This window comes from Carcharhinus amblyrhynchos, chromosome 6 (genome assembly GCF_965287045.1).
Source record: "Carcharhinus amblyrhynchos chromosome 6, sCarAmb.v2.hapA, whole genome shotgun sequence".
In the NCBI taxonomy this organism is placed as follows: domain Eukaryota; kingdom Metazoa; phylum Chordata; class Chondrichthyes; order Carcharhiniformes; family Carcharhinidae; genus Carcharhinus; species Carcharhinus amblyrhynchos.
Window position 1 is genome coordinate 12,553,869 of NC_137329.1, and position 23,794 is coordinate 12,577,662.

Below are 23,794 nucleotides of genomic sequence, written 5' to 3' on the forward strand. Positions count from 1 at the left end.
GAGTCCAGAACTAGGGGTCACAGTTTGAGAATAAAGGGGGAAACCTTTTAAAACTGAGGTGAGGAGGGCTTTCTTCATCCAGAGAGTGGTGAATGTGTGGAATTCACTACCACCGAATGTAGCTGGGGCCAAAATATTGTCTGATTTCAAAAAGAAATTAGATATAGTTCTTGGGGCTAAAGGGATCAAGGGATATGAGGGGAAAGGGGGGAACAGGATTCTGAATTCGATGATCAGCCATGATCAAAATGAATAGGTGATGGAACAGGCTCAAATGGCCAAATGGCCTACTCCTGCTTCTAGTTTCAATGTTTCTATAAAGCACTGGATAAGTGTATTGTGGGTTTACTCATTGAGTCTAAATACATGAAAACAGATATAGATGGATAGAAAGCTTGAAGACATCAACAACAGAGCTGTGTGTACTGTGAGCAGCAGAGCTGTGTGTACTGTGTTCTGTCTACTGGTTAAAGTGAAACTGGGACTGGACCGCTTGACACACTTCCCTTCGAGTGATGGCATGCTCCTATCCCTCAAAGGTGTTTAACAACACTGTTTTTCCTCACCATCCAGATGTTTTTTAAATGTTACTATTCCATTTTCCCTCCTCGCACTGAACTGTCTATACACAAGGACTGTTAACAAAACAAAACTTATCTGTCAAATGTTTGGCTGATACCTTGGGCGGAATCTTATACAGGTTCAGGGGCCTTGCCTGCTGGCTAGACAGCTAGTGAGACACCCACATTGCTTCTTTTCAAGTCGGCCCAATGAGTTAAAAACCAATCAGGCAGTAGTGAGGCCAGTGGAAGGCCTTGAGGTCTCACCTACCAGGGGGCTGCTGGCCAGTCAGAGGCCAGCAGTTCTTGTGCTCAGCAGCGCCACAGGGAGGTCGGTGGCTGCTGCAGGAAAACACTTGCCAGAGACCCAGGATCATAGAGCGGCCCACACGCAAGTGATTCATGTTGGGGGCAGGGTGGGGCAAGGTTGCAGGGGAAGTGGGCAGCAAGGGCAGGGAGGGTGGCTCTCAGTGGCACCTCCCTTTCACTGATGTCCAGTTCCCTGACCAGGCACCGAGTGCCTTTGGTGAAGGGACTCCCTAGATCCTGCCCCCACCACCCCTCAAACTCAAGCCCTGGAGATGACAAGCTCGCTACACGATTTCAGTTGCCGTGCATGGAGACAGGCCCACCAATGGGTGGATTAATACCAGCAGCAGTGGGTTGATGCCCTGAATTGGTCATTAAACAGTCATGTAAAGGTCTCAATGACCCGTGTTCTCAGTGGGCAGTAGAGATCAACCAAGGTCCTTCCCACCAGAATTTAATTCGGACAGAGGAAAGGAGGCAGCAGCATCCCAGTCCACCTCCTAATTACACATTCTTCCCGTTTCCAAGCTCACTGCCAGCGAGAGCAGAAAATCCCACCCAATAGAATAGGACTTTAATAGATGATTGCACAGTGGTCAGCACTGCTACCTCACAGCACCAGAGATTCGGGTTCAACTCCAGCCTCGAGTCACTGTGCAGAGTTTGCACATTCTCCACATGTCTGCATGGGTTTCCTCCGGGTGCTGTGGTTTTCTCCCACTGTCCAAACGTGTGCGGGTTAGATTGATTGAAGATGCTAAATTGCCCCTTAGTGTCAGGGGACCAGCAGGGTAAATCTGTGGGGTTACGGGAATCGGGCCTGGATGGGACTGTGGTCGGTACTGACTCAATGGGCTAAATGGCCTCCTTCTGCACTGTCGGGATTCTGTTCTATTCTCATGAGGAGCTCGACTTGTCCAGGGTTAGTCCGCATTTTCCCCAGTTACATCATTTAATCCCACACTGGAATTCTCTTTCTACAAACTGCCCAATGGGTCAGCTGTCACCAAGGCTGGCAAGATCTGTTTTCCCTCACCCTTTATTTCCTCAATATAAAATTACCTTGAGCTTGCTGGGTCCACAGATTCAGCGAAAATGTTGCAATTAATCACTCATTATGAATTGCTTTCCACCTGGGATCATCTTCAGAAAGGCAATCTTTTCTTCTCAGTGGTTACCTCGCAATTAAATCCATACCTGAAATATTGACTTCACAATCAATTGCTTTTATTGATCTGTTGTTGCCTACTTTGGCTGGGGAAGTGAATTTTCACAGAGAGTTCTTCCATCTTCCTGCTATTATCGTTAATAAACCAGATATAAACCAGATCATGTAGAAATATGATCCACAAGTGCTTCATAACCAGCCCCTGGGCCTCTGACAGATGGTAGCTTCCATATAACTGTTTGTTAACAATTAATTCCTTGAATCAATTCAATTATTTTACAATTTACTGGAAGGCCGCAGGATCGAGGATATAGATTAGTCCCTCAGGTGACCTCACCGTCAGTGCTAAGTGAGCTTGTCGCAGTTAGCATAACTTGTCACTTCAAGGACTGCAGAAATACTTTTAACCTTTGTTTCAAAGGAACTAGTGTAAGGCATTCCTTGTAGCAGAGCAGGAATCTGAGTTTCATTTCAGACAGTGGCCAGAACCTTACCACCAAACGCGCCGGCAGGATTTTCCCATCCCACCGCAGTGAATGGCAATTTGACTGGCAGCCAAACGCTATGGCCTCGCTGCAGCGGGAGCGAGGCATGAGTGGGGGATAAGATCACACCCATTGGGTTGGTTATGGAATCATAGAGGTTTACAGCATGAAAACAGGCCCTTCGGCCCAACTTGTCCATGCCACCCTTTTATTTAAACCCCTAAATTAATCCCAATTGCCTGCATTTGGCTCATTTCCCTCCACGCTTATTTTACCCAATTAACTGTCTAAACACTTTTTAAAAGACAAAATTGTACTTGCCTCTACTACTACCTCTGGCAGCTTGTTTACCCCCTCTGTGTGAAAAAATTGCACCCCCCCCGGACCCTTTTGTATCTTTCCTCTCTCCCACCTTAAACTTATGCCTCTAGTTTTAGACTCCCCTACCTTTGGGAAAAGATATTGACTATCTAGCTGATCTGTGCCCCACATTATTTTATGAACCTCTATAAGATCACCTCTCAGCCTTCTATGCTCCAGAGAAAAAATGCCCCAGCCTGTCCAGCCTCTCCTTACAACTCAAACCATCAAGTCCCAGTAGCATCCTAGTTAATCTTTTCTGCACTCTTTCTAGTTTAATAATACCCTTTCTATAGTAGGGTGACCAGAACTGCACACAGTACTTCAAGTGTGGCCTTACCAATGTCTTGTACAACTTCAACAAGACGTCCCAATTCCTGTATTCAACGTTCTGACCAATGAAACCAAGCATGCTGACTGCTTTCTTCACCACTCATAGGTTGAATTCAATGGGATGAACACAAAGTTTTTTCTACTCATTTTTGGGATGTGGGCTTCACTGGCTAAGCCAGTATTCATTGCCCATCCTTAGTTGTGCTTGAGAAGGTGATGGTGAGCTGCCTTCTTGAACCACTGCAATCCATCTGGTGTAGGTGCAATGACAGTGCTATTAGGGAGGGATTTTGACCCAGCAACAGTGAAAGAATGGCCACTATATTTCCAAGTCAGGAAGGTGAGCGACTTGGAGAGGAACTTTCAAGTGGAAGATGCAACAGGAAGAAAGGGAAGAAATTAATCCTCCTAACTCCTGGCTTGTGGCTCCTAAAGATAGGATTCGACTCCATCATGGGGCATTGAGTTCAGAGTAAGTTTGACTTGACTTCCAACATTAATGTTGCCAAGCTTGCTGCATATTTCCAGCACTTTCAGTTTTTATTACAGCATTCACAGTATTTTGCCTTCATTTCTGCTTAAACATGATACTCCCATGGTCATTTACCCTGCCAACACTCACTGTCTTAATTAACAGATGATGGATGGCAACTTGAGTGAGATATCAGAGGAGGCTTGAGGGCCTTGGGAACTTGAGCCAATATAAGTCAGTGCCTTCAGGGCAGATGGGGAAATAATTGGAAGGTAATGGAAAGAAGCTATTACTGTCAAGAAAATGTCATATCCATTCTCAAAACCAACTCTGCTTATCAGGCTCAATAAGAATTAAATATTGGTTTTCCATCATGCATTGAATACTCAATTTTATTAAGGATAAGTGAAGATTCCATTCTGGCAGCTCCTTGGAGCATTTACAGTCAACTGCTCTCCTACACAAAGTACTCATTTTCTGTATTACTTAGAAACAATTATTTGAAATGATCATCACTGTGCTCTTTTGCTTGGTTCACAGGAAATAGAAAAAAGAACAAAGTATAAAGAACAAAGAAAATTACAGCACAGGAACAGGCCCTTCGGCCCCCCAAGCCTGCATTGACCATGCTGCTTGACTTAACTGAAACCCCATACCCTCCCAGGGACTATATCCCTCTATTTCCATTCTGTTCACATATTTGTCAAGTCGCTCCTTAAAAGTCACTGCCGTATCCGCTTCCTCTACCTCCCCGGCAGCGGGTTCCAGGTACCCACCACCCTCTGTGTAAAAAACTTGCCTTGTATATCTCCTTTAAACCTTGCCCCTTGCACCTTAAACCTGTGCCCGCTAGTAATTGACTCTTTCATCCCGGGAAAAAGCTTCTGACTATCCATTCTGTCCATGCCTCTCACAATCTTCTGTCAGAGCACCCCTCAACCTCCATTGTTCCAATGAGAACAAACCAAGTTTCTCCAACCTCTCCTCATAGTTAATGCCCTCCGTACCAGGCAACATCCTGGTAAATCTTTTCTGTACCCTCTCCAAAGCCCCCACATCCTTCTGGTAGTGTGGCGACCAGAATTGAACATTATATTCCAAGTGCGGCCTAACTAATGTTTAAACTAATGATTAAACTTGAAAGAGTACATACTAGCTGGAATAGCTACAATTCCAATATCACTTTCCATGCCCCAATCAAATCCATCACAGACATCCCCTGGAGTCCCAGATGAAGAACAAGGTGAATTAATGGAAAATTGAAAGACAGTGAGTAGCTCAATGTAAAATGACTGTTAAAGGAATTTGAGCTATCAATGCTTCTTCAATCCTAGCCTTTTGCACGTCCCTCATTTTAATTGTCAGACCCCAGAGTGTAAGCTCTGGAATTCCCTCCCTAGTCCTCTTCTCTCTCCTCCTATGAGATGCTCCTTCCTCAACCAAACTTTTGGTCAACTTCCCTTATGTTGCTAATACACTATGTTTCTCATAAAAACCTAGCAAATTCTAACAGGATTAGACTGGGTAAATGCAAGAAGGATGTTCTCGATGGTGGGGGAGTGCAAAAGCAGGAGTCACAATCTGAGGATAGAGGTGTTGGGTACATTCATTCCTTTGCTCAGACATGGGGACAGCACTGGTGAGGGGTTTTAAAATGAACTATTTTTCTTGAACAAAACTTAAGAAAATTAACATGGTAGAAGTGAGAAAAAAAATCAAACTTTGGAGTCTAACTCTTAAGCAAGCCAGTTCCTGTACTGTACTGGACTACTCTGGATCTTAAAATTGAACTGAGCTCAAAAATTGACTGACAAAACGCACACTAAAATCCACAATATATCTCAACCCTTATCTCTTTATTGTAAATGCCCTACACAGGCTGTCTCTGTCTAGAAACAAAGTAAGCCTTGCAGCTGCTGTTGTTTTGCTTGAATTGTGTACCCTTCAGGAATGCAGTTAACTTTTAGCAAACCCAGCATGCTTTCTGAGTTTTAAAACATAGCCGCATTAGCAGTGTTAGTTAACCCCTACAATCTAGCATTTAAACATAATTACATAGGCAGAAATGTCTTAAAATGAAGTCGTTACGTAGACTGAAGCAAACAGAGTTAAACATACATAAGATCTCTCAAGAGGGTAAACCTTTTAGCACAAAGGTTAGGAGAAATTTCTTCACCCAGAGAGTGGTCAGCCTATGGATCTCGCTACCACAGAAAGTAGTTGAGGCCAAAGCACTGAATGTTTTCAAGGAGCAGTTAGAGATAGCATTTGAGGTGAAGGGGATCAAAAGACATGGGGGGAAGAAGGGATCAGGCTATTGAGTTGGATGAAGAGTCATGATCATACCGAATGGTGGAACAGGCTCGAAGGGCCAAGTGGCCTCCTCCTGCCCCTATTCTCAATGTTTCTATGTTTCATGACTCTCCCGTGAAGCACCTTGGCACATCTGATTATATTTTAAGTGTTAGATTAGTACAAGGTATTGTGAAGATACTGTGATTATTTGGTCTGCAGGGCATAAAAAGTATCTGCACAGTCTTAAAAAGCAGCATCAACCTTCCCTTTGTATTTCCCAATCCGAGCAACAGAGTAGAACAACATCAGAACAAAACTTCGAGAAAAGTCAGCAGCAAAATCATAATCTGCCAACCACTAAATTCTCTCCCTTCCCCACTAGCATTGCTAAAGCCCCATTGAGATGAGGAGCACATGATGGTACGGTGGTTAGCACTGCTGCCTCAGATCGCCAAGTCCCTGGGTTCAGTTCCGGCCTCGGGTGCCTGTCTGTGTGGAGTTTGCACATTCTCCCCATGTCTGTGTGGGTTTCCTCCACACACTCCCACACTCCAAAGATATGTAGATTAAGTGGACTGGCCATGCAAAATTGCCCCATAGCGTCCCAAGATGTGTAGGTTGGGGGGGATAAGTATGTGTAGTTATGGGGATAGGGCTTGGGTAAGACACTCTGTTGGAGAGTCCGTGCAGATTTGATGGGCCGAATGACCTCCATCTGCACTGTAGGGATTCTATGAATTCTGCAAAATCTATGAACTGCTCCTGTCATCCCATCACAGAACACAAATTGTTGCACTTTCTCTTGTCGACTCACAATTTATGCATATTGCAAAAATAACAGTGCGATCAAGGTGGAATGGATTGTTAAAAAAGACCAACACCGTGGGAATAAAATCCATCACTGATTCCTTGTTGCCATTCCAGTGTAAATATTTCAGTTACATTTCCCCAGTCACTGATCATTAATGGATCTATAAAGTGCTACCTCTCGCTTATGTGTTTTTGACTTCCACTTTCTTGAGATTTTTATTGCATTTTTTGCAAAAGAAATTACCTCTGTTGAGAAGCACTCAACTTCCACTGATTTTTTTTTGCCACTGTTAAAAATGCTTTCAAAACACTGTAGGCCATCGGGGAACATCCCAATTCTCTGAATGGTACCTATCAATTAGTGCCACAATACCTGAGATTATAATCATTGTAACCACAAACAATTTGCGATTGTTATTCCCACATTACTTATCCTTTGTTAAGTGAGACATTATTGCTCATGGTTACAATTGTGTCTGACGGTGTGCACAATTCTTAAACACAAGGCTGCACATGAGATCTGAGACAGCTAAGGCTCGTATAGGTATTTCGCTCCGTGCATCAGTTTCTAGGGGGTGGTAAGTACTCCTGATCTGAAGCAGAAAACCACTGACGCCAAATGGTAAAATAGGTGGGTACTTCACCTTGACACAACCTTCAACGTCCATCCTCAAACATGCAATAATTTGTCTGCCAGCTCACGCTGAACAAAGAACAAAGAAAATTGCAGCACAGGAACAGACCCTTCAGCCCTCCAAGCCTGCACTGACCATGCTGCCTGTCCGAACTAAAACCCCCTACCCTTCCAGGGACCGTAGCCCTCTGCACTGAAGAATTCTCCCAAACTGTCCCTGGGCTGTCTAACATTTGAACACATGCGCACAATGTTATCAACTGTACAAGTGCTCTGATCTTTTTTGTTAAACAATCTTAATGACAGCGTGATGAAAGATATATTGCATATTTCACAACACATGGAACATTCATCCTGGGTGGTACCAGTAGACAACAGGAATGCTCCTTGATATTATGTCACAAAATTGAACTGCATTCAAGAAGAAAGCCACCACCTGCAAAGGCAGCAAGCGATGGGTTCGAAATGTCAGCGATGCCTACATCCTGAGAGCTAATTTTTAAAAATCCTTGAAATTCAAACAAATTGACACTGTGCACTCAATGGTGTGGCACATCTCAAAACTATTAATTCAACACCGCTTTTTGAAAATTGGAGAGGTTTTACAGGCCCCCCGACTCTTTTACTTTCTCCACCAAAACAATCACCAAAGGAAAAGGCAATCCAGTTCCACAACACATCCAGCTCCAGCATTCCCAGTCTGCCTGAAGCAAGTCACTGTCTGGTCCAAGCCACAGCGGTCAAGAAAGACTCAGGAAAACCACCTCCTACCTTCGCAATGTGCCGTGTCACCCTGCACGGGGACGAAGCCGTTCTTGCACACACATATAGCTTTTGTGTTCAGATTCCAGCATTCAGAATTTTCACCACATTGATGTCCCTCGGCACAGAAATCATGGCCTGCAATGTGAGGGTATGGGTTAGAGCGCAAGTGGGCACCAGCAGAGGGGGATAAAAAAGGATACAAATCATTTAAACTTATGAATACAGCGATGCATGTTCCAAACCAAATTGCAGCTACCCCCAACACATTGATTAACTAACAACTTATTGAAGAAACCTGTGGATTTGTATCCGGCTTATGAACTTGTATCATTTATTAATCCACGATTGAGAGGAACTTCCATGAAGACAATGGGGATTAAAGAATCAGATACAGAGATAAATACATCCGATTTAAAGCACTCCCAAATTTTACAATCATGAATTTAGATGAACGAGATTTCAGGCTGGAAATGGAACGTCCGAAGATTAAGCACTCATAAGTTCATAAGGTATCAGGGCAGCATGAGGCCATTTGGCCCATCAGGTCTGCTCGGCCATTCGATCATGGCTGACATGCTCCTCATCATGTGGAGATGCCGGCATTGGACTGGGGTAAACACAGTAAGAAGTCTGACAACACCAGGTTTAAGTCGCCTGACGAAGGGGCAAACCCCGAAAGCTTGCGAGTTTACTATCAAATAAATCGGTTGGATTTAAACCTGGTGTTGTTAGATTTCTTACTATGCTCCTTATCACCATTTTCCTGCCTTCTCCCCATAAGCCTTCAACCATAATAAAAGACCCAAAAATCACTTCCAAACCTGCTGGACTCTGACTGTCTGACACAGAAAATTTCGATGTTCAAATAGATTGTAATTAGTCAGGCATTTTCATTTCAGAACTTCGACTGGATTTGATTTCTTGTTGTCACAGGTATTGGGATAGAGTGAAAAATATTGTTTCTTGCAGTATACTGCCAAACATGCTACACGTAGGGGAGAACGAACGGAGAGGGTACAGAATGTAGTGTTACAGTCATAGCCAAGGTGTAGAGAAAGATCAACTTAGCGTATGGTAGGTCCATTCAAAAGTCTGATGGCAGCAGGGAAGAAGATGTTCTTGAATTGGTTGGCACGTGACTTCAAACTTTTGTATCTTTTTCCCAATGGAAGAAGGTGGAAGAGGGAATGTCTGGGGTGCATAGGGTCCTTAATTATGCTGGCTGCTTTTCCAAGGCAGCGGGGAGTGTAGATGGAGTCAATGGGTGGGAGGCTGGTTTGCGTGATGGACTGGTCTACATTCACAACCCTTTCTAATTTATTGCAGTCTGGCTCAGAGCAGGAGCCATACCAAGCTTGGACGCATCCGGAAAGGATGTTTTCCTTCTGCAACTTGATATATTCAAACATCCGTGCCCATCAAATAAAGAACTACAGGCAATTGTATTTCCATGGCTGGGATTGCTTGGATGATTCACCATAGTAAACCACATGTGAGACACAGACCGTATGAACCTAGATGTCTATCAGAACACCATGCAAACCACAATGCCCCGACCTACACAGGAATTGCCTGGGAAATTTCAACTCCTGATGGACAATTCTCCTGGTGCCCGGGACCCCTAGGTGAACGTTTCTGACTCTGAACCAGAATTGGACATTTCCGACAGTTCCAATGTACTTACCTGAATATTTTTCAGGAAACGTTAGACAGAGAAAACCGAATCTAACTCCTGGATATCAATATAACTAATCCCTCAGTAAGTCCCACTGACCACTAACTGCCCACTTGACCCCCAACTCACCCTTGACCTCTAGCTGGTCCCCCCCAGACGCTCAACAAGCGCACCAAAAAGCCAATTATCCCCTGAAATCCCGACTACCTCTTCAAGCACCTGACTGCCCCTGATCTACAATCCAACTTGATTACTTCCCACCGCCCAACTTCACCTAACTTGTCCTCTAACCTGATTAGCCCTCCTGATCCAAACTGAGTGTTAAATATTCCCGGTTACAAAGTGTTCAGAAAAGATAGGAAAGAAAGGAGTAGGGGAGGGGTGTCCACATTGGTTAAAATAGAATCCCTACAGTGCAGAAGAAGGCCATTCGGCCCATCGAGCATGCACCAACCACAATCCCACCCAGGCCCCACTCCCACAACCCCCCATATTTATCCTGCCAATCCCAGTGACTCTAGAGTTGTTTTAGCCTGGCCAATCAACCAAACCTGTACATCTTTGGACTGTGGGAGGAAACTGGAGCTGTCAGATGAAACCCATGCAGACACGGGGAGAATGTGCAATCCCCACATAGTTAGTGATCCAAGGTCAGAATTGGACCCAGGTCCTTGGAGCTGTGAGGCAGCACTGTTAACCGCTGTGTTAGGGAAAGCATTGCAATGCTGGAAGAAGAGGATGCCCCACAGGCTGGAGTAAGGGTTTTTCCTGGGGTTCCTCAGGAGCCAGTATTGAGATCGCTACTTTTCCTTTTATATATTAATGACCTCGATCTTGGTGTGCAGAATCAATTTCAAAATTTTCAGATGACTGAAATCTCGAAAATATTGTAAACTGTGAACAGGACATTATAGAACTTCAAAAGACGTAGACAAGTTGGTGGAGTGGGCAGGTAGGTAGCAGATCTTATGTGGATAAGTGTGAAGTGATGCATTTTAGTTGGAAACACATTGAGAGACAATGTAAAATAAGGGGTAAAGTTTTAAAGGTGTGCAGGAGCAGAGGGGTCTGGGTGTATATGTGCAGAGATCATTGAAGGTGGCAGGACAGGTGGAGAGAGCAGTTAATAAAGCATAAAGTATTCTGGGCTTTATTAATCGAGACATAGAGTACAGGAGCAAGGAGGTCATGCTGAACTTGTTCAAGACACGAGTTGTCCATTGCTGGAGTATTGTGCACAGTTCTGGGCTCCATGCTATAGAAAGGATGAGAACGCATTAATGAGAATGCAGAAGAGGTTTACAAGAATGGTTCCGGGGATAAGAAAATTCAGTTTCTAGGATAGACTGGAGATGTTGAGACTGTTCTTGGAGAGAAGAAGGATAAGAGAAGATTTGTTAGAGATGTTCAAAATCATGTGGGGGCTTGACAGACTAGATGGGGTGAAACTGTTAAAAAGATTGAGAATGAGAAGGCACAGATTTAAAGCGATTTGCAACAGAAGCAAATGTGATGTGCGAAAAAGCTTTCTCACACTGATTGGTTCGGGTCTGGAATGCATTAGCTGGAAGTGTGGTGGAGGCAGGTTCAATCGAGGCAGTCACGAGAGCATTAAATGATTACTTGAATGGAAATAATGTACAAGAGTGCAGGGAAAAAGTAAAGTAATGTTTATTTATTCATCACAAGTAGGCTTATATTAACACCACAAATGAAGTTACTGTGAAAATCGCCTAGTTGCCACACTCCAGCACCTGTTCAGGTACACCAAGGGAGAATTTAGCATGGCCAATGCACCTAACCGGCACACCTTTGGAGGAAACCAGAGGATCCAGAGGAAACTTGTGCAGAACATGTAGGCTCCGCACAGTCAGTGACCCGAAACCGGAATCAAATCTGGGTCCTGAGTGCAGTGAGGCAGCAGTGCAAACCACTCCACCACCGTGCTGCCCTCAAGGCAGTGCATGGAACTAAGTCATGATGTTGGTTTGGAGAGCCGGTGCAGTCACGATGGTCCAAACGGCCTCCTTTCACAGCGCAACAAATCTGCATTTCTGTGATAAGGATACAAATTAATATCTAGTGAAGTTATTAAATGATATGTAAATGCATATATTTGTTTCACAGGCGGTTAGCTCAGCAAAATAAAATGTTAAATTTCAAAAATTCTCTTGTTTTGAATTAATCTTCTTCCTGCTAATTACTTTTATGCATTCAGCGAGATGTTTAATTTGTTAAGTCTCTGGGAAAGGGAATCTCTGGAGATATTAAACAGTACATTTTACACAACAGTCGTTTCTGGCTATTGCTGAAGAAACTAATTATTCCCAGTGGCACCTGACGGTGGACTCTGTCAGCGTCAGGGGTAGAAGCTGTTGATTGCTAATGGAGACGCAACAGGGCTCTAATTATTGCTGGCCCAAATGTTCTGTTGTTGCTGCAATGTTAAAACAGTGGAATCGCTTCTCTAAACTTGGACAAGAAGACAGTTAGAGAGCAGGAACAGAGGGACCTGGGCTTCATATGTACAAACCTTTGAAGCTGGAAAGACAAGTCGGTAAGCGTGTTTAAAAAAAAGCGGTTACAGAATCAATGGCAGGAATGTTACGACCATTCTTGCCGGTGGGATTTTCCCATCCCGCTGCAGTGAATGGAGATTTGGCTAGGCGCCAAATTCTCCCGACCTCGCTGCAATGGGAGCGTGGCATGAACAGCCCATAAGTTTGTGCCTTTTTGTTTTATAACTAGTAAAGTTTATTTATTAGTCACAAATAAGGTTTGCATTAACACTGTAATGAAGTTACAGTGAAATTCCCCTAGAGGCCACAGTCCAGCACTTGTTCGGGTCTTTCAGAATGTGGGAGGAAACCGGAGCAACCCGGGGGAAACCCACGCAGACACGGGGACAACGTGCAAACTCCGCACAGACAGTGGCCCAAGCCAGGATTCGAAGCCGGGTCCCTGGTGCTGTGAAGCAGCAGTGCTAACAACAGTGCTACTAAAAGCAAAAGTTACAAAATGAAGGTCACCATACCAAGAATATATAATTCATTAGTTACTCTGACATACTTGAATGGGAATTGGGTGGGAATTTTTAGCCTCCCCATGCCGTGTTTTCCAGCAGCAGAGGCAGCTCACCATTGGCCTTCGGCAGGACTGGAAGATCCTGCCAGCAGAAAGGACTGGAAAATCCCACCCTTTGTGTCCTATTCTGGTAATCACACTTTAGGAAGGATAGCAAAGCATTGGAGAGCGTCCAGAGGAGATTTACCAGAATGATACCAGGGATGAGAGACAACGTGGTAAGGCTGTAGACACTTGATTAATCCCCTTCGAGAAAGGTAAACGGTCAACTTGATAGAGATTGTCAACATTAGGAGGGTTTTTGATAGAAAAACTGTTTCCATTGATAAGAGGATAGGTAAAAGGGCAGCACAGTGGTTAGCACTGCTGCCTCATAGTGCCAAGGATCCGGGTTCAATTCCAGCCTTGGGTGACTGTGTGGAATTTGCACGTTCTCTCCGTGTCTATATGGGTTTCCTCCAGGTGCTTTGGTTTCCTCCCAGAGTCCTATGATGTGCAGGTTAGAAACATAGAAAAGTTATAACGTAGAAGGAGGTCATTTGGTCCATCTTGTCCATGGCAGTCTGAGGACATCTAGGTACCCTTTCTAATCCCACCTTCCTGCACACAGCCCATAACTCTGTCACTTATGGCACTTAAGTTGCTGATCCAGGTACTTTTTAAAATAATTTAGGGTCTTTGCCTCCACCACCAACTCAGGCAGCGAATTCCAGACACACACCACCCTCCGCGTTATGTTCTTCCCCATATCCTCTCAATACCTACAGTCACTTATCTTATAAATTCGTAAGATATAGGAGCAGAATTAGATCTTTTGGCCCATCGAATTCACTCTGCTATTCGATCATGGTTAATATGAACCAACTTGAATTTATTTCCCCGGTTCTAAAATTCTTTAAGAAGTCTCACAACACCAGGTTAAAATCCAACAGGTTTATTTGGTAGCAAAAGCCACCAGCTTTCGGAGCGCTGGCTGCCCTTCGTCAGGTGAGTGGGCGTTCTAATCACAAACAGGGCATATAAAGACACAAACTCAATTTACAAAATAATGATTGGAATGCGAATCTTTACAGCTAATCATGCCTTCAAGGTACACACAATGTGAGTGGAGAGAGCATGAAGCACAGGTAAAAGAGCTTGTATTGTTTCCAGACAGGACAGTTAATGAGATTTTGCAAGTCCAGGCAAGTCATGGGGGTTGCAGACAGTGTGACATGAACCCAAGATCCCGGTTCAGGCCGTCCTCTTGTGTGTGGAACTTGGCTATCAATCTCTGCTCAGCGACAGTGTTTCCGAAAGCTTGTGGGTTTACTATCAAATAAACTGGTTGGACTTTAACCTGGTGTTGTGAGGCTTTTACTGTGTTCCTCCCACAGTCCAAAGATGTGTGGGTTAGGTTGATTGGCCATGCTAAATCAACCCTAGTGTCAGGGTTTTAGCAGGGTAATTATGTGGGGTTAGGGGAATAGAGCCTGGGTGGGATTGCTGGCAGTGCAGACTCGATGGGCCAAATGGCCTCCTTCTGCACTGTCGGGATTCTATGATAAACGGTACACCAATTGAATACTTTTAAAGTTTATTTATTAGTCACAAGTAAGCCTTACATTAACACTGCAATGAAGTTACTGTGAACTCAAAGTATCTGTTGACTGAGAATTACTTCATCCACTCAGTCTGGAAATGAAGGTGGGGACATGCACATATTTGTCAAAGCTAGCAAAACAGCTAAATGGGTGTCAATTCAGTCCTGAAGGTCACTTGGTAATTAACCCAACTTTCTATAAAAAAGCTAGTATTTCCTTTGTATTACTATTTTATTCTTTTCACATTTAATTTCAGTTGAAGATGAAGAGGTTTTGCAAAGTTCAAGTATAAAATGAACACCTGTACTATTTAAGTTCTTGTATTAGTTTCACAAGTGGGCTGACATTAACACTGCAATGAAGTTACTGTGAACTGGTCGACACATTCCGGTGCGTGGAGGGAGAATTTAGCATGGCCAATGCACCTAATCAGCACATCTTTCGGACTGTGGGAGGAAAGCGGAGCACCCGGAAGAAACCCACGCAGACACGTAGAGAACGTGGAGGTTCCACACAGACAGTGACCTGAGGCCGGGAATCAAACCCAGGTATTGTGAGGTAGCAGTGCTAACCACTGTGCCACCATTTCCCGTCACACTAATTGAGAAGGACTAAAGCAAAACATTTCCTTCAAGTCTACCTCCTTCTCCTTCAGATGTTGTGTCGTAAGAAGGGAATACCACAGACTCCCATGGGATTGATTCATGATTATGCTTGACAAAGTACTGCACTGTTTTGCCATCCCTTCCGCAGTGTCACTGATGAGATAACCCTCTCTCCTATACTCTTCCACTCTCCTATACACCTGCCATATTGGGCGGGTTTACAGATTGATAACGAGCCTGTTTAGTCACGTTACAAACACATCTTCCACCACCATCAATCCTGAATTGGGAATCAAACCCAGAACGTTTGGCTTAGATGTAGGGATGCCACCACTGCAAGACAAGATCACTGTCAAGACTACCTATTATGATACATAGGCGGAAAAGGCTGTAAAGAATAAAGTTCACTGGTCATAAAATCCCTATAGTGCAGAAGGAGGTCATTTGGCCCGTCGAGCCTGCACTGGTAACAATCTCACCCAGGCCCTATCCCCATAATCCCACGTATTTACCCTGCTAATCTCCCTGACACTAAGGGACAATTTAGCAAGGCCAACCAACCAAATCTTCACATCTTTGGACTGTGGGGAGAAATTAGAGCACCTGGAGGAAACCCATGCAGACATGGGGAGAACATGCAAACTGTGACCTAAGGCTGGAATTGAACCCAGGTCCCTGGCACTGTGAGGCAGCAGTGTTAACCACTGTGCTAATGTGGCGCTGGTGTCCTAGAGAAGCTCAAAACCAAGGACCAAGGGTTGTTTTATTGGAATTTGATGCTGCAATCATTGTCACTGAAAAGTGTGCATGTTGCTGGGTGAATCAATGTGATTTTGGATGTCCCACCAAAAGCTTGAAGAATAAGAGGCAGTAACAATATATTAAAACCAGGTGAATGCATTGGGTTTTTAAAACAGTAAAATAAATGGGTGGTGTAAATTTCCTAGCCCTTCTCAGTAGCGGGCTCTTCTGGTACTGCCAATGGCGACCCACTGCAGCATGTTGCCCAGCAGCAGAAGGTGCAAGGCACGCAAAACCCCGTAGACATCAACATGTTTTCTAGTGACTTGCCATTGACTACTGGTGGGATTTTCCAGTCCCACCAATGTCAATGGCATTTTGCATAGCTGACCCTTCCCACCATCAGTTCACTTTCTGGTGATTCCAAAAGCAAGAATCAGAAAGATTTGGGAGCCATTAACAGATCAAATAAAGAACTTAGGACAAATTAAACAATAGTGACATTGAGGCACTCAAGGTCATGTAGAACATTTAAAGCTAATATTATTGATACAGTTAAGGGGAAGAAAGGGGGGTGTGGAGCAACATGGGGTAGGATGCAAATGCGTCCATCTGAGATATATATCATTCTATCCCTACAGTGCAGAATGAGGCCATTTGGCCCATCGAGTCTGTGCAGAGTCTCTGACAGAGCATCTTACCCAGGCCCTATCCCTGTACCTCCACTTGTTTACCCTGCAGATCTTCCTAATTTATACATCTTGGGACACAAAGGGACAATTTAGCATGGCCAATCCACCTAACCTGCAAATCTTTGAACACTAAGGGGTAACTTGGCCTGGCTAATCCAACTAACCTACACATCTTAGGACACGGAGGGGCAATTTAGCATGTCCAATTCAACTAACCTGCACATCTTCGTACTGTGGGTGGAAACCCAGAGGAATCCCACGCTGACTTGGGGAGAACGTGCAGACTGTTCACAGTCACCCAAGGCTGGAATTGAACCTGGGTCTCTGGTACTGGGAAGCGCAGTGCTAACACTGTGCTAGCACATATTCATTGGACAGCTAGCCCTGCTTCTGCGCTCTGTTCTTTATGTAACTTTGAATGCACAAAATAATTGTCTTTCCAATATTATCTCGCATAATGTGGCTACCAGCTGTGCTTACAAGATCAGTATGCTGATTGCACAACTGAAGTGGGAAGAAGTTTGGAAATGCTGTGATAACATTCAAAACCTTTTTATTGTAAAGCCTCAGAGTTGCTGCTTAGCTCTCCCTGCCTTCTTCAGGATTCAATAACACAAGCAATCAAACAAAACAGTCAGAAAGTATAGGCAAGCGTAAATAAATAAACAGTCAGGGTTATGGCTCTGCAGTTCCACTGAAACTTAATTTCTTTGTGTTATTCATAGCAGCCAGTTCAACTCCCCAGAGTCATCCAGATCGAGATGTTGTGAGTCAGAGCAACAGGAGGGCAAACCAGGCATGCAGGCGTGAAGGTCATCTTAAATGGAGAGAAGGTTGCATGGGGTGCGCTGCACTCCACATTCTCCCAATTGTCAATACCTTCACCACAATAACATTAACTCATCAGAGCGAGCTTCGCATGCTCAAGTGCACTTTGGGCATCTTCAACACATGCCTTCTCTGGGCAGTATTTTCCAATCCCGCCTTCCCAGGGATCATAAATTCCCTTCCAAGATCAACGAACCTTTTGCTTGTCCATCAAGTTATCCATCCTGGCCCCCCGATGATTACTGTGGCGGACAAGATCGGAAGATTTAGGCTATAGCTTTGAAGAAGTAGGACTTAACAATCTAATGTTGCAGTCTCTGCAATGCAAATCCTCACCGGTATATTAACCACATTCCCTGCATTCATTGAAATATCCTTCTGGCTATTCTTAGGGTGCAAAGGGATATAATTGGTTCCGGTAATATGGAAGACTGTAATGTCACCCACTTTGATAAGAAGAAAAGCAAAGCAGAATATAATTCGAACAGAGAGAGACTGCAGAGAGATCTAAATATGCTCACATGTAAATGTTAGAAGGCTAGCATACAGGAACAACAAGTAATTAACAAGGTAACTGGAATGTTGGCCTTTATTAGAAGGGAGCTGGAGTATAAAAGTGAGGAACTCTTGCTACAACTGTACAAGGTAAGACCACATCTGAAGCACTGTGATGGTCTCTATAATAATTCCATCAAGGCCAGTCTTCCATCACCAAAAACCCTTTCATGATAACAGAAAAAAAAAAGCCACATCCACTGCTTACAGCATGCAAGTCAATACACAGCGACTTACAGAATACCAGTCTGCTCGTTCAACAAGGGAGTTCAAACTTCACAAAGCCCACAGGAAGATCTACTGATGCTCCCCTGTGTCCTTCATGGCAATCGTAACAGTCTCCTAACATAGTTGTTCAGAGAAGTTTCACTGGGCTAATTCCTGGGATGAAGGGGTTTGTTTTATGAGGAAAAGTTGAGCAGGTATTCATTGGAGGTTAGAAGAATGAGATCTGATCTTATTCAAAAGAGAAAATACTGGAAAATCTCAGCGGGGTTTGGCAGCATCTGTAAGGAGAGAAAAGAGCTGAAGTTTTGAGTCCAGACAGCCCTTTCGTCTTATTGAAATGGTGGCACAGCGGTGTAATAGTTAGCACAGCCGCCTCACAGTGCCAGAGACGCAGGTTCAATTCTAACCTTGAGTGACTGTCTGTATGGAGCTTGTACGTTCTCCCTGTGTCTGCGTGGGTTTTCTCTGGGTGCTCCGGTTTCCTCCCACAGACCAAAGATGTGCAGGTTTGGTGGATTGGCCATGCTAAATTGCCCCCTGGTGTCCAAAGATGTGTCAGGTAGACCAATTAGTCATGGTAAATGTGTAGGGTTACAGAGATTGAGTGGGGGATAAGGCCTGGGTACGGGACACTGTCAGTGCAGACCTGTCAGTGTAGGCCAAAAGTCCTCCTTCTGCATTGTAGGGATTCTATGATTCTATGCAAGATAGAAGATTCTGAGGGAGTTTGATAGGGTAGATGCTGAGAGGATGGTTCCTCACATGGGAGAGTCCAGAACGAGGGGGCACAGTTTTAAAATAAAGTCTCTCCCACTTAAAACAAAGATGAGGAGGAATATCTTCTCTCAGAGGACCTTCAGAGCACCCTCTGTGCTCTCATCCCACGTACTCCCCACATTGGAGATCCCTACTGCCTCCCAAAGATACACAAGGCAAACGCACCCAGCCGTCCCATTGTATTGGGCAATGGGACCCTGTTTAAGAACTTCTCCGGCTATGTCGAGGGTATCCTGAAACCCATTGTACAAAGAAACCCCCAGTTTTTGTCGCGACACTATGGACTTCCTACAGAAACTCTGCACACATGGAGCAGTTGAACCAGGAGCACTCCTCATCACAATGAATGTCTTGGTGCTCTACACCAGCATCCCCCATGACGATGGCATTGCTGCAACTGCCTCAGTACTCAACACCGACAACCACCAATCTCCAGATGCAATTTTACAACTCATCCGCTTCATCCTGGACCACAATGTCTTCACCTTCAACAACCAGTTCTTCATCCAGACACACGGAACAGCCATGAGGACCAAATTCATACCTCAATATGCCAATATCTTCATGCACAGGTTCGAACAAGACCTCTTCACCGCACAGGACCTTCAACTGATGCTACACACTAGAAACATTGGTAACAATTTCTTCCTTTGGACTCATGGTGAACAATCACTGAAACAACAAGTTCCATCCCACCATTAGACTCACCAAGGACTACTCTCTGGAATCGGTTGCATTCTTGGACACATGCCTCTCCATCAAGGACAGTCACCTCAACACTTCCCTGTACTGCATGCCCACTGATAACCTCACGATGCTCCACTTCTCCAGTTTCCAACCCAAACACGTGAAAGAAGCCATCTCCTATGGACAAACCATCCATACACACAGGAACTGCTCAGATGAGGAGGATCGCAACAGACATCTCCAGACGCTAAAAGATGTCCTCATAAGAACAGGATATGGCGCTCAACTCATCGATCGACAGTTCCGGCATGCCACAGTGAAAAACCGCACAAACCTCTTCAGAAGACAAACACGGGATACAGCTGACAGAGTAACCTTCGTCGTCCAGTGCTTCCCCGGAACTGAGAAGCTACGACATCTTCTTCAGAGTCTTCAATATGTCATTGATGAAGACGAACATCTCGCCAAGGCCATCCCCGCATCCCCACTTCTTGCCTTCAAACAATCGCACAAACTCAAATAGACCATTGTCACAGCAAACTACCCAGCCTTCAGGAGAACAGTGACCACGACACCACACATCCCTGCCACAGCAACCTCTGTAAGACATGATGGATCATTGACACGGATGCCATCATCTCACATGAGAACACCATCCACCAGGTATACAGTACATACACTTGCAACTCAGCCAACATTGTCTACCTGATACACTGCAGGAAAAGATGTCCCGAGACATGATGCATTGGGGAGACCATGCAGACACTACAACAAAGGATGAATAAACGCTGTTTGATAATCACCAGGCAAGAGTGTTCTCTTCCTGTTGGGGAACACTTCAGCGGTCATGGGCATTTGGCCTCTGATGTTTGGGTAAGCATTCTCCAAGGCGGCCTTCACGACACACAACAACGCAGAGTCGCTGAACAGAGACTGATAGCCGAGCTCCGCAAACATGAGGATGGCCTCAACTGGGATCTTGGGTTCATGCCACATTATCTGTAACCCCATGACTTGCCTGGGCTTGCAAAATCTCACTAACTGTCCTGTCTGGAGACAACACACATCTCTTTAACCTGTGCTTAACCCTCTCTCCACTCACATTGGCTGTACTTTTAAGACTTGACTGCCTGTAAAGACTTGCATTCCAACCATTATTTTGTAAATTGAGTTTGTGTCTTTACATGCCCTGCTTGTAAACAGAACTCACCACTCACCTGATGAAGGAGCAGCGCTCCAAAAGCTAATGACTTTTGCTATCAAATAAACCTGTTGGATTTTAACCTGGTGTTGTGAGCCTTCTTACTGCCTTTTCTCAGAGGGTCATTGGTATTTGGAATTCCCTCCCATATTGGGCAGTGGAGGGATTGAATCTATTCAGGCCTCAGCTAGACAGATTTTTGATTGCCTAGAGAGTGACAGGTTATGGGGCATAGGCAGGAAAGTGGGACAAAGCCACAAAGTTATGGCATTATTTAAGGGTAAAGCAGGCTCACTTGGCCAAATGGGCTACTCCATTAATAGGAGGATTAGGGTTGATCTTATAGAAATCTGTAAAATAATGAGGGGCACAGATCAGCTAGATAGTCAATGTCTTTTCCCAAAGATAGGGGAGTCTAAAACTAGGATTTAAGGTTTAAGGTGTGAGGGGAGAGATACAAACGGGTCCAGAGGGGCAATCTTTTCATACAGAGGGTGGTGAGTGTCTGGAACAAGCTGCCAGGAGCAGTTGTAGATGCGGGTACAATTTTGACTTTTAAAAAGCATTTTGACAGTTACATGGGTAAGATGGGTATAGAGGAATATGGGCCAAATGTGGGCCATTGGGAATAGCTTAGTGGTAAATGCTGGGTGACATGGACAAGTTGGGCCAAAGGATCTGTTTCCATCCTGCAAATCTTTATGACCTCTATGACTCTATAATTGACGATCAGAAAAGCAGATCTTAAAGATGCCAGCATCACTCCTGCCTCCTGTTAAATGTACTTCACACTCCCTAGGTACATATTAACCAACAGCACCTTGTGTTTACATAGCACCTTTATCAAACATAATAAAGCATTCAAAGGTCTTTTCCAAGAGCATAAATGCACAACAAATGGCACCAAATCAAACAAAGTGACTTTAGGTCACACAATGCTTGAATTTCAGGAGCAGAATGAGGTCGAGAGCCATAGCAGCGATGAATGGATTTCCAGAGTTGACGGACTGGACAGTAGAAGGCATGACCACCTATGGTGAGACAAACGAAGTGTGGGGGTGAGGGGGGGGCAGTGGGTGGTACATTGGAGGACAGAAACAGAGAAGAGCATAGCTCTTGGAAGGTTATAAGACTGTAGGAATTTACAGAGATGGGAGATCTCGAATCCCATTTCCAGAAGCTAGTGATATCATTACATTATGACAATACTGTACCTTTAAGAAATGTATTTTATGCATGTTTCTGTGCTGAATGTCCCTTCCATTTGATCAGAGCCTTTTTGTTTGGATCCAGCAGCACCATAATGTTACTGCAGCAACATAATTGATCTTAATGGACGCAGTATTTGTTTTGATCTGAATTAATGCAGGGTTCTGTTGTTTTGTGTTTTCCCCTGGGATTGCAGAGTAAAGTTCAATTAGGTTGATTGACAGGTAATATCATGTGACTGGGTATAGCTAGGCTTTCAGAGAGAACCCAAGTCAGTCTGCTTTTGGGATTGTTAGAGAGAGGTCGTTTTCTTTGTACCTCTGCTTTGTCTGAACTGGAAACCGGAATCTGCCAAGAAATGCACCTTTTCTTCTGAAATTCCTCTGTTCTGGGGCATAGCTTTCTCTGGAAGTTGCTGCATGAGGACCAGAAGACAGCTATCTGTCTGGATCACTCTCCAGAAGTGTTAAAAGGCTGTAAATCTAGTATCTCTGGAAAACATCTTTGGTTTCTGTGTTAACTGGTTCTAAAGAAGGGATTTTTGTCCATGTGGGGATAACTGCTAATTTGGAAAAATAAAGAGAGAGCTAACTGCTAAAAATTATATTTCGTCACGTTTAAATACTTTAATTGGTAAAAGTTGTATGAATTCTTTTTGTTCTATTCTAACTGTGTTCTTAAATAAAGTTTGCTTTGATAAAAGCTTCCTGGTGAGTCATTAGAGTCATACCTGGAATGAAACACCTTCTGCTCACCCTGATACCAAAATCAAATATAAAAGTTAGGGTCTAGGTTAACTTCACAAAATACTTTGGAGTTTCTGGTTTGGTCCTTCACAACATGTCCAATGCAGTGATCATTAATGCTATTGTCTCTCTCTTGCTATCTTACCCAAACCCAAATACTGTTGTTTGTGCCTGTCACCAGTGTCCTCCTGCTCCTTTAAGTCAACCCTAAATTAAGTCGAGTTGCGACAGCTTCTCATTGCCCACAGATCCACAGACAGCAGAGAGAAGGAGAGATGTAAGAATAAGAGAGGATAAAAACAGATATTAATAAAGGGAGAGTGTAAGGAAATTGAAATACCTGTGGAGAGGTACACGTATCTAAATTCTGGGAATGGAGGACTCATGAAGAAAGGTTAAACAGACTAGGCCTATATAGGGCAACATAGTGGCACAGTGGTTAGCATTGTTGCCTCACAGCTCTAGGGATCCAGGTTCAATTCGAGCCTCGGGCCTGTGTGGAGTTTACGCATTTCTCCATGTGTGTGGGTTTCCTCCAGGTGCTCTGATTTCATCCCAAGTCCAAAGATGTGTGGGTCAGGTTGATCAGCCATGCTAAATTGCCACTTAGGGCTCGATTTTACCTTTTTTTTTTACCATTTTTACCATTCATTCTCAGTGCCGACTCTGGGCGAAGTACAGATCTGATTTAGAAACCCACTTTCAGGCACCCCATACGCTCTCAGCCATCTCCCCAGTCTGATTCCCGCCATGGGCAGGGCTTAGAGCTGCCGGAACGATTTGAGCTCTGAACTGCGCATGCGCAATTAGAAAAAAATTGAAAAAGGCGCGCCAGTGTCAGATCGCTCCCGAGCCGGGGCAAGTGGAGAAAGCGACCCGGGAGCGAAAAGCGGGAGCGAGGGTGTATCTTGGGGGGAGGCAGATGAATCTCTGGTGGGGAGGGGGGCAGATGGATCTCAGATGGTGGGGGGCAGGGGGGTCCACTGCCACTC

At 44.4% G+C, this 23,794-nt stretch overlaps 1 protein-coding gene across 1 annotated transcript in view; it reads right to left on the reverse strand.

The window, feature by feature from the left end:
- Positions 1-23,794, reverse strand: part of LOC145343701 (protein kinase C-binding protein NELL1-like) — an 828,548-nt gene that overhangs the window by 567,211 nt on the left and 237,543 nt on the right. The window contains exon 12 of the mRNA XM_080189909.1: positions 8,198-8,326. Coding sequence (XP_080046035.1) covers positions 8,198-8,326 — 129 coding nt within the window. The remainder of the gene's footprint in view (positions 1-8,197; positions 8,327-23,794) is intronic.